The 11,237-nt window shown below is 47.8% G+C and overlaps 1 protein-coding gene across 1 annotated transcript; it reads right to left on the bottom strand.

Annotated features, from left to right (window-relative positions):
• Positions 1-541: 541 nt before the first annotated feature.
• EIF2B5 (eukaryotic translation initiation factor 2B subunit epsilon) lies at positions 542-9,687 on the bottom strand. Its single transcript, XM_020879940.2, has 16 exons — positions 9,451-9,687; positions 7,853-7,977; positions 6,855-7,040; positions 6,588-6,765; positions 6,418-6,498; positions 6,062-6,139; positions 5,193-5,505; positions 4,142-4,287; positions 3,781-3,922; positions 3,559-3,660; positions 3,130-3,237; positions 2,903-2,993; positions 2,482-2,605; positions 1,678-1,803; positions 1,134-1,244; positions 542-967 (listed from the first exon to the last, which is right to left on the bottom strand). The coding sequence occupies exons 1-16, from the start codon at positions 9,655-9,657 to the stop codon at positions 908-910; spliced, it is 2,178 nt and encodes a 725-aa protein (XP_020735599.1). The 5' UTR covers positions 9,658-9,687; the 3' UTR covers positions 542-907.
• Positions 9,688-11,237: the final 1,550 nt, after the last annotated feature.

The raw sequence follows: 11,237 nt of genomic DNA on the forward strand, positions 1-11,237 counted from the left end.
CCTGAGGTTGTATTTGCATCTGGGGGGAATTTCCCTTCACTGAGACACTGAAAATGGTGAAGGAAAAAGAATTCTGGATGAGGCTCAAGTCCTTAGCTTTATCCCCCAAGAGTCATGAGATCTTGAGCAAATTCCCTTATTTTGAAGATGAAGAGTAGCCCTGTTTCCCTGACAGTGGTACTGGATCAACTGGACAAAGCATATGATGGACTGGCAGGTGGTTAATGGACTTTACATATGGTTGGTATCATCACCCTCTGAAGAAAAGTGTTTGGACTAGGACTCTCTATGGAACCTGGTTCGGGCACACCACTCCAGGACCACAAATTGGTCCACAAAGGCCGGAAAAGAATCTAGCCCCTCCACTATCATGACCATGGCAATAGTCAACCAGCGAGGCACCACAGTACCATCTAGTGGCCACAACACCCCTCTTCTCCCTCTCCACCAGGTGGTTAAGGAAAGGCTACCACATCAGAGGTTGAGAACTCTTTGGTCACATCAATGTGCCGATCAGTCAGAGTTGGAGAGAAACCAAATATACCCCTCTCTCTGTTTTTTTAATATTAACAAATACAAGCAGCAGAGAGGGCCAACTGTTCTCTGCTATTCCCTGAGGGGAAACCAGAGCACAAAGCTGTTCCTCTGGCCTTCCCCTAACCGCAGGGCCTGCTTAGCTCCTCCTCAGGCAGAGCTGTTATCCAGCCCAACTTCCCTCACCCCGACTCCCCAGTCAGGATGGGAGGCACATGGTTGCTGATGGTGGGAAGAATACTGTAGTTCCAGCCTCTGCTCCAGCCTCAGTTCAGATGGTGGTCACTCATCCTTTTGAACTAGTCTCTCACTTGTCCTGGCCCAGAAACCTTGAAGGTAATCAACAACACCCACAGGAGCAGGCAGTGTGACTTCAGTCATCTTCAGATGACTCCTCTTCTGCCTCTTTTAGCCACTGGATGAACCTCTGCAGCTGTAAGGAAGCAGAGTGGAGAGCTACTGAGGGAGACGCACATAACCCTCCCGTTCTCCTTAGTGGATAAACAACCAGAGGCCCAGGGACCAACCAGCTGGAGTCTGAGGCCAGGAGCCAGGGAACCAGACAACCACTGCAGTGACAGGAGGGCAGCCTGACTCACCTGCTGGTTCTTGCGCAACTGCTGGCCTTTGTCAGTTACCTCCCTTTGGCTGAACCAGCTCAGAATTGTTTCCTCAGCCAGGATCTCCAGTTGGTAGAAAGCCATCAGTACCTACAGAAGGCCAGCAGAGGAGGTCTCAGGGGCCTTGCAGGTTTGAAGATACAATGGATAACAGAGGAAGAGGCAACAAGATAATCCTACCAGAGGTGCCTTCCTACCAGGCCCTCAGCTGCCTCCTACACACTGTGCAGTCTCCTCCAAAATAGACAAGAGTGAGCTGTTCACTCTGATACTGGGACAGGTCTGACTTCTGTAACCATTGTTAGATAGTGCTCCACACATTCCCAGGACAACCTCCAAATGACTGCCTTACTAGCTTGGCTCCAAGCTATACTATCCCAGCATGAGCACAACACTACAGGTTGATGAAGCTATTAACCAAACTCCATATGGATTCATGTCAGTCTCTCCTGTGTCTCCATGGAGGTCACCAAAGTCTGTTTCAAAGTAAATGCAGGACTATGTGCCTTGGGGTGGTATTCACCTTGGCCATGGAAGTGCTAAGAGCTTCATGCTCCAAAAAGAAGTCCTCAATGGCTGCCAAAGATTCCAAATGATCAGCAGCACGCTTTATGTAGTTCCTAAAGACAGGGCTCCAGGCCTTGACCAACTGTGGGAAAGAGGAGAAGCTGCAATAAATTCCTGAGCATGCACCTAGACCTGGACAATAAAGAGAATCAATAATGATAACATGGGTCTTTCAAGACAAGAGGTGGTTGCCTGGTCTAGTGGTTAGGATTTGGCACTTTCGCTGCCATGACCTGGGTTCAACCCCTGATCAGGGAACTGAGATCCCGCAAGTCACAAAATTAAAAATTAAAAAAAGACAAGACAGATTATACAGGCTCTGTGGAATTATGTCAGAGGCATCTGGGAGCTGCTGGCAGGACTGGGGAAAAAGAAATTTTCAAGGGAAGGTGAAGGGGGTCAGATGCTGCAGGCTGCCTCAAAATATCTGTTCCCAGTCTAAACGTTCACCTTATTCTGGGTCAGATCATTTTCAGTCAGACAGCAGGACAATCCAGTCCATTCTGGGTGTGCCTTTGCGGTCTAGCACCACCTAAATACTGGACTCTCAAAGGCCACTCATTACTGAAACTAACTTGATTCCCCTGGACAGCCAAACCTGCTCTAGAACCCAATCTGTGTCCAGAGGCAAGGAGAAAGGAACCACAAGTAACATATATCCCATAAGACCTTCTATTCCTGATTTCCCTTAAAGTCAAGCCCCCAAAATGTATTCCTGTCTCCACTCAACCCCTTGTACCCAGCCTCAATCTTTGCTTACAGGAATCAACAGGGCGCAATAGCGGTTTGGGTCTAGCGGGGAATCCATCTGTTGCAGTGGGAACTCCAGGACCACATGGCTCAGTACTTGCATCACTTCCTTCAGGCTTATGTTGTAAGCATACCTGTGGGGAGACTGGGGTGACACCAGGGCCTTCACTGGCTCTTTCAGCATACTGTAGGACTATGACTTTGGCAGGACATTGGGGAAGAGGAAGTCAGATGCAACAAGGAAAGGGAGGATTTTGGAAGGAAGAAGTCTATGCTGAGGCTAGACTCGCTTCTCCCTGTTTCAAATGCGACCAGCCTTGTCCAGTTGGGATGTCAAGGGAACATGTTCCTATTTGGGGAAGAATCAGGAGAGAACCTCCACCACCTGGGATTACCCCGAGGCGATGAGAACAGGGAGGGGCTGCTCTTACTTGAGAGAGTTTATCTCTAGGACTAGATTGTCACAAGAAATGTTCTCCTCCTTGCCCCGCTGTAGTGTTCCCAGGACTTCATTCTGAAACACTAAAATCAAAGCAAGAGTAAGTTCATGGGCCGATATTGCTCCAGGATGCTTTAAGTCATCCAGTCCTCACTTTATGCCCAACCAAACTGGAGGTTTTCCTCTTTTGTCCCAGACACTGCTCCCTTGGCCACGTACCTTTGATGTCATCCATCTGTGGGGAGCCTGCCCGGCTGTCTAGTTCTTCAGAATCCATACTTCGCTCACTTTCAGTTTCACTCTCCTCTTCCATGTTGATTTTGAGTCCTGGGAGTCCAGAAGGGGTGAGAAAAAAGAAAACGAGAAAGCCACTGACAGAGAGCAATATATCTGCTCTGTCTGCATGAATAAATTAATGAACAAGCAGTCTGATTCTGATCCCCTGGTGAAGAAAATGGCAACTCCGTCCAGTATTTTTGCCTGGAGAATCCTATGGACAGAGAAGCCTGGCAGGCTACAGTCCATGGGGCCATAAGAGTCAGACACGACTTAGGGACTAAACCACTGCCAGTCTGATTCTGAAGTGTCCAAACTCCCTCAAAATAATCTGATTTAGATGGTGGGTGGCAGGAATGAGGCCTAGCTCACCCCATAGATTCTGCCGTAGTTCCTCCTCTTCCTCCATGTTCATGTCTGCAGCTTTCCAGAGGTAGCCCTGGCCTGCAACTCCGACTTCTGCTGGATTGTAACCTGGAAAAGACACTGATCTTTAGCAAGGGCCCAGGAGAAGCACCAACCCCTTAGGAGGAAACACTGGTACTTCTATGGGGCAGAGACACACAGATGCCCCACACCTGCTGAGTCTCACACCTTTCAGCTTCATTTTCTCCTTTTCTTGGTCAGCCCCAGAATCATCACTGAACTGACCATCATCCTCATCATCCTCTGCATCTGGAGGGTGCAAAGAGATCACCGAGCCCTCAGGCAGTGTGATATCTGGGCCTACTACCACCTGGAGGAGAAAAAAGGAATGGGTGGCACAGATCCATTAATGTGTGGGAAAAGTACTCCCAGCAAAGGAGAGTGACTTTACCTAGCCAAGTAGAAAGCAAATGAAACCACTGGATTGGGAATTTCAATTCAGGCTGGATTTGGTGGACATAGGCACTTTCTGGCTCAGCATAACCACCACTCAGCTCATGGCCTATGTGCCATGTGGAGCAGGTCTTACCTGGGAAGTGAGGACACAGCGAGGCTTCAGTGTAACATTTTCCTTGACCTCAGCATTGTCACAGAGCAGAGACTGATGAATCTGTGCTCTATCAGCCACTCGGACACCCTGCCACAGGAAGGCCTGGTCCAGCACCACATTATCACCTGGCTCAGGATAGGAAAGACTCCTGGTCACCCACGGCTCCAATTCCAGACCAGACCACTTCTCAGACCATTTGTGGAGAATGGGGCCGACTGACACCAGCAGAGCTCCCATCCAGCTCTACTACTCCATCCCCAAATCACCATAAATTCCCTCTCCCTAAGCTCAGGCCAGATACCCGGAACATTGCTCAGCCTGACTATCCTCCACCAGGTTTACAACAATTTGACTATGTACTGGACTTAAGAACCCAAGAACCTTTAAGATTTCTGGAGATCCCTTGAACTCAAGAACCTTATTAGAATCACACTCATGTCTAAAAGTAGAACCAAATTATTCTACCTCTTTTGGTACATTTTAAAGTCAGAATCTTATTGCGCTCTTAATGGGGTAGTTCCATTAGAAGCATCACTTTCTTACAACTAAAGTGAGTTATTAAGAGTATAAAGAACATTAGACTTAGAATCAACTACCTGCATTGCGTCTTATGAGCCATAACCTTGGGGGAGGACAACCACTTTTAGCCTTTTTGATTATCTCTAAAACTTATCTATAAATAATACCTACCTCACAAGGTTTTTGTGAGGATTAAATGAAATAAAGTACGCAGAAGCCCTTTGTAAACGGCAATGTACTAAACAGGTGTTATTGCATGTTAATTATCCCAGTTGGTCCTGAATGTGAATACAGGGTACCCTGGAATGTGAAGAGTCACCCAATAATAGGTTAACAGACCACAAATTAAAAGTATCACTGTTTCTACATCCCTGTTCCTTCCTTTATTAAGGCAGTCTCTCTAGTTCCTTATTCTCAGGGACTATCCCTCTGTATCCTTTTCTGGACTCATGGGGTTCCCCCAAGTTCCTGCTCCTAGGATGGCCAGCTTGACCTCCCTACCTATACTCACCAATGTGACAGCCAGGGCCAATGACACTGTTAGTGATGGAGCAATTGCTACCAATGACCGTGCCAGAGCCTAAGAGCACATTTTCCTCCAGGATGCTGCCATGGCCCAGGCTGACCTCAGGCCCTCGGTAGATGTTATGTCGGGAGTGAGTGCAGCTCTGGGCTGTGCTGTCAGTGAAGTTAGCCTCTGGGGTGAGAGGGTAGACCCATCGGCGGATGACATCCGCACAGACAGCAGCATACATGTGTAGGTTGGAGACCCGGGCACCATATTCCTTAGTTGTCACATGCATGTGGATCTGGTTTCCTAAGATCTAAGTGCGGAGGAAAAAAGAAAGGTCACTCAAGCAAGCAAGACAGAAAGAACATCCCCCAGTATAATTCTCTTCTAACTTCCTTAAACTCCCCACTGCTTCTTAGTGTCACAGCCAAGTGGCCTGAGACTTTTCTCTGTACTGCTTCCCTCTCATCTCCAGCTATTTTCCTTCCAGCTCAATAAAATATAAGACGAGACCAAAAGTCCCCCCACCTACCCAAGGGAAAACAAACTTTCACATTATGTGTAATGGTGGATAGTCATGTTTTTAGCAATCAATTTGTTGATTTTGAGATTTTTTTTAACACGTCACTGGTGGTCAGATGGTATTGGGGATCTGCCAAAAACAAAAAATGAATCTTCTGCTTTTGTATGTCAGTAGAGTCTACTGTCCCTGAAGTTGGTTAAAATAAAAAAGCAAATGAAGAAAGAGAGGAAAAAAGCGGCAGGCGGGAGGGGGGCGGGGGTGGGGGAGGCGTCAGGAAACCAAAAGTTATCAGCTCGAGATAATAATACAGTCCTCTTCTAAAGAGGCACTGGGAGCCTTTTATTACCTCCTCATTTACTAACAGGCCTCGCACAAAGTCATCTCGTGTTTGGTAGTCGAAGTTGTCTGTAAATAGTTGAGCAACCTGTGTGGAGAAGTCAGAGGGGGCTAAGGTTAAGTACTATTCTCTGGAAGCAAACATAGCCCCCGGAGACATAGCAGATACTATGACAGCAGGACATGGGCCAGAATCCCAAGAAAGTCTGCCAATGAGCTATTGGGGTCAAGATGACAACACCTCTTTGCTATAGAACAGATAAGAGAGAGAGGGAGAAGAAATATACCTTCGCCACTTAAGGGGGTGGTAATATACCCTCGGAGTTTTACTCTGTGGATATGCAGCCTTTGCCCTGAAGAGCTCACCTGAGGAGAGCAGATGCTGATATGACAATCAAGTAAATCATAGCGAATCTCCACTCCATCTCCACTGCCCTGGAACAAGCTCTGTGGGGAGAAGTTACAAGGACTTTAACTCATCTCTCCTGCTGAAGCTTGTCGCCTTCCCACTTCAAGGACCCCAGATGACCACATACCAGAGGGAAAGAAAAACGTCGGAGGCCTTGGGTCTTCTGGAAATGGAGCACCTGATTTGTGGCACTATCCACAGCCACTACCACGTTGTCCTCATGACAACGAGTTGGGTGGCTGGGGGATGACTCCTTGAAGATCATCGTCATCACAGATACATTTTTTTCTAGCTTCCGCCTTAACCTATAAAGGACAGAAAGGAGAGCTGTCAAACAGCAGTCCTGGGGCTCTGTTGGTCCCAAACCCCACCTCTACCGTTTTCCCATCCTGACCTGTGTTCCTCCAGGGCTCTGGTAATATTGATGTTTGAGATGACATCCCCATACACCAGCAGGAAGTCAGAGCGCACCAAGGCCTTAGCATCAACATCACGGAGAACATCCCCCAGTGATCTATACAGCTCTGATGTAATTATTCGAACCACATTGAGAGATGTTGGGCGGCACCACTTGGATTTCCTAAGGGAAGGGAGGGGTGAGGGGAATGAATAAACCAAACATAAAGACCATGCAGAGCTTCCCTATTCCCCCGCCATTCAACATTCACACTCCTTTGCTGTGATTTTTTGGAGTTTCTGCCAGCATCCTCAACTTCAAAGAGATTAATGAACTATAATTAATGGTTTCAGTATAGTGTCACCAATCTTGTTTTATGGGTTAGAGAAGCATGGCTATTTCATCTCCGTTCCCTGACTCATCCCCAAACATGAATTTGAACTAAAAATCCAGCTGAGATTTAGGTTATTCGAAGTATTCTAGGGACAAACTTTTCTCTTAAAGCTCATATCAAATTTAGGAGCTGTCTGATAGAGATCATGCTAATCCCAGTCTTTATTTCCTAAGCTTCCCTAAATCCTGACAGTCAATCTTTTTCAAGAAGATTTCACTTAACATTTGTTAAGTGTTTACTATGTGCTTGGTACTAAGCTAGGTACCAGGAATACAAAGATGAGGAAGAGTTCACCATTTAGAAGCTCAGTGGAAAAACAAATATGTTACTCTTGTAACTCGCATTTTGGAGCCACCAAATAAAAAGCAAAACTCACTGGGACTAAACTTTATGAGATTCAGAAAAAATTCAAATGCTGTTCTTTAATCTTTGTCACAGTTTCAGCTGCTCACCTCCTAAGTGAAGAGAATGCCCTCAGACCTTATGATGGGATACAAATAGACACATTTTTCTCCCTCATGATTTCCCTTTAGTTACATTCTTCCTAAGGAAACCAGGGAAAAAATGGTGAAACATGGAAAGAAAAGTTGCAGAGCCTTACAGTAAATGTTCCTTGATTTGAGCAGCTTTCCAGCAACAAAAGACAAAGGTTTCCTGTACGCCTGTGGCAGTCAGAAATTCCAGAGTGTAGTCAATTAGTGCCACATTGGCCAGGGGCAAGAGGACCTGGAAGGTAAGAGACAAAAAAGTCTGAAGACTTGTTTTCTGTGAGGATCCTCTGAGAACCATTCTTTCTCCTACTTCAACCACAATTTCACTCCTCTATCAGAATTTTCAAACACTAGTTTTATCTTTCCTATTTAAAAGTAATCAGGCTCCTGCCTTTGATGTTCATGGCATGCTCTAAACATGAGTCTGCAGTGCTTAGTTGCTCAGTCATGTCCAATGTCCAACTCTTTGTAACCCCATGGACTGCAGCCCACCAGGCTCCTCTGGCCAAGGGGATTCTCCAGGCAAGAAAATTGGGAGTGGGTTGCCATGCCCTCCTCTAGGGGATCTTTACAACCCAGGGATCGAACGCAGGTCTCCTGCATTGCAGGCAGATTCTTTACCATCTGAGCCACCAGGGAAGTCCAAGAATACATACCCAAGGGAGAGGGTAGCATATCCCTTATCCAGGGGAATTTCCCCACCCAGGAATCAGACCGAGATCTCCTGCATTGCAGGCAGATTCTTTACCAGCTGAGCTATTCGGGAAGCCCAAATATGAGTCTAATGTGTTGCAATCTGGATACAGAAAGCATGGAATCTACTTGCTTAGCATCAGACAGAGCTGATACAGAACAGACAACCCTGATTTCTAATACTAGCAATCAGTCATACCTCCAGAAACTTAAGACACCACTAAGGCCTTTTTCCCTGTAAGATTTCCTTCCTTGATCTCTTTCTAAGAGCCAGGGGCTAGCCATCCCAATCAGCTGCCCAAAACAAATAGCCAGTTAGACTATTTGGAGGTGGGGTGGGGAGTCAAAGACGGTTTTCACTGAACCGAATGTAAGTCCTTTTCTTTGAAATGGGGATTGCTGAGGAACCCAGCAATCACTAGGAGTAGCTCAGTCCAATTCCCCAGTGTCTAGACAATACAGGGGATGCCAGCAACCAGCCACTGAACCCGTTCTGTTCTCCTTGTGACAGATGGCACTGACTGTCACAAAACCCGGAAAGGAAAAAAGCACACTGTACAAGATCCAAAACAGCTGTTACTATGGGACCAGACCAGTCTGCTCCTTTTTAAGGCACAGGACCTCCCTTTTGGAGGCAAAAGGAGGTGACATTCTCTTTCACCTAAGAATCTCTTTTTCCTCTGCATAAAAGCGGCGCAGCCTCCTCTTGAGGCACTTAATCCTCGTGTGAAGGCTTCTCACAAGCATTGGTCCGTGGTTAGTCCTGCGGGCCTCCCAAACGTGGAGGCGAACAGCACTACGCGTGCCCAAATCTGCCAGCCACTCACTTGGTCAGGCAGTCATCAAGGCTTTTGACGGTCTCTCCGCCTTCCTCCTAACTAGGTAAACCCGATTTCTGGGAAAGAGAGTAGGAACGAGTCCTTCCAGAGGCCGCCTCACCACACAGCTGAAACTATAACTTGCTCTAGCCCTGCCAGCTCAAGGCCCTCCGGCAGCTCTCGAGCGCATCGCTCACCCGAGGCTGGTCCTTGGAGATGGGGAAGAAGCGGCGGTTGAAGCTGTCGGCCACCAGAACTGCTTGTAGGGGAGGCGGCGGTTCCTCCTCCGCCCCTCTGGCTGCCCCACCGCTGCCGCTGCCGCCACCGCCTCCCGGTCCGCCGCCGCCGCGCTTGTTGACCCGACCGGCCAACGCATCAGGCGGCGCCACCACAGTGGCCGCCATCTTCTCTCACGGCCACAGCTTCCGCACGGAAACTGACACGGCACTCAGTAAGGGACAAAAAGATCCAGCACTCGAAATGCGAAGGAGCAGCGAAAGGAGGGAGGGCGGGGCCGAGGGCAGAAGAATGCGCATGCGTCTCCCCTAGATCTGCCTAAGGGCTGGGCTGAGAGGCAGAGAGGAGTGGGGCCCAGCGGTGCGGGTGGCGGCCAGTTGAGGCACCCGGGCGGCGAGGAGGGGTTTTATGGGGTGCAAGTGTTGCCGCCATCATTTGTTCCCGAGCAAACTGACGTTCTTAGGGGATAATGAGACTCGTACTCTCTGCGAAGCGGTTCTCAATGTGTAATCTCCACTCCGTGCTTGCGTGCTAAGTCACTTAAGTCGTGTCCAATTCTTTGCGACCCTATAGACTGTAACCCTCCAGGCTTCTCTGTCCATGGGGATTCTCCAGGCAAGAGTACTGGATTGGTTGCCACGCCCTCCTTCAGGGGATCTTCCGCACCCAGGGATCGAACCTGCGTCACCTGTCTCCTGCTTCGGCAGGCGGGTTCTTTATAACCAGCTCCCAGCACATTAAAAATTGTGGTCCTCCATTTTCTTTCTCCTCACCTAATGTGAGCAGGTACCTTGGGGAGTACAGACCGAGTAAGACATTCCTTACCCTCAGGGCACTCACAGTCTACATAAATACAGAACGTGGAATAGTAGGGAGAGTGGTAATTCTATTAATATTAAGCGCTGATTGTGGCTGGGAATGATAAAAACATTATCGCACTTAGTTCGTCATACGTCTCTGTGAGAACGTTTTATTCATTCGTTCAACAAACATTTTTTGAAGTCTCGGTGGACTCCACTGGATTAAGTGGAAAAACTGGTGTTGGAACCCGATCAGTGTGAGATTATAGCTCCATAATCTTTCTGCCAAATTATGTGTGGCTAAAATTTTATTCTTCTATGACATCTTCATTTATTCAGTCTGTCGGCATTTGTTGAAACCCTACTCTGTGTCTTAATCAGATTGGAAATAAATTTGGAACCAAGAACTGTATAAAGTTGAGTTGGACGTAAGTCACAAGACTGGAGTCTTGAGAGGTGCGGCACCCTAAGGGAACGAGGCCGTGACTGCGGTGCATCAGCCAGGCCTGCCGAAGTGCTGGACCTTGGGGACACAGTGGAAGTGGGGTGAGGCAGCTTGAGTGTCTTTTGGTTGGAAGGAGCTTTCCAGCAAGGCAGCGCACTCCTTCAACACGAGAACTATTGGTATTTGACCATGTGGCAAAGTTTCTGCAAGGGTCTTTACCACCGGTGGCCGCGTTGCATGTCGGGATTCGGAGTTCCAAAGGCTGAGATTTGTTTCCTCGCGGCGGCTGTGGCTAGGCCCGCGTTCCTCAGGAACACTCCTCGTGGGTCTAGTGGGCCTTGTCATTTCTTCCCTCTACCAGTTAGTGACGGTGCTGAATGAAAACTATTTCTTCAGAATTTTGGAAAATTTAGCTTGGAGAAGGAAAGGCAGACGGCAACTCAGTAAATGTTTTCAATTAAATGAGTATATATTGCAGAAGATGTTTGACCATCCTACAAAC

This window comes from Odocoileus virginianus, chromosome 4, assembly GCF_023699985.2.
Source record: "Odocoileus virginianus isolate 20LAN1187 ecotype Illinois chromosome 4, Ovbor_1.2, whole genome shotgun sequence".
NCBI classification, from domain to species: Eukaryota; Metazoa; Chordata; class Mammalia; order Artiodactyla; family Cervidae; genus Odocoileus; species Odocoileus virginianus.

What these genes read in the sequence shown, in the direction of transcription:
- EIF2B5 (XM_020879940.2), bottom strand. Translation starts at nt 9,657, where the DNA reads ATGGCGGCCACTGTGGTGGCGCCGCCTGATGCGTTGGCCGGTCGGGTC. An exon ending in GCCTGTTAGTAAATGAGGAG is followed by an intron (nt 5,506 to 6,061) that starts GTAATAAAAGGC and finishes CTCCGCACTTAG; the next exon opens with ATCTTAGGAAACCAGATCCA. An exon ending in AGTTGCGCAAGAACCAGCAG is followed by an intron (nt 968 to 1,133) that starts GTGAGTCAGGCT and finishes GCTTCCTTACAG; the next exon opens with CTGCAGAGGTTCATCCAGTG.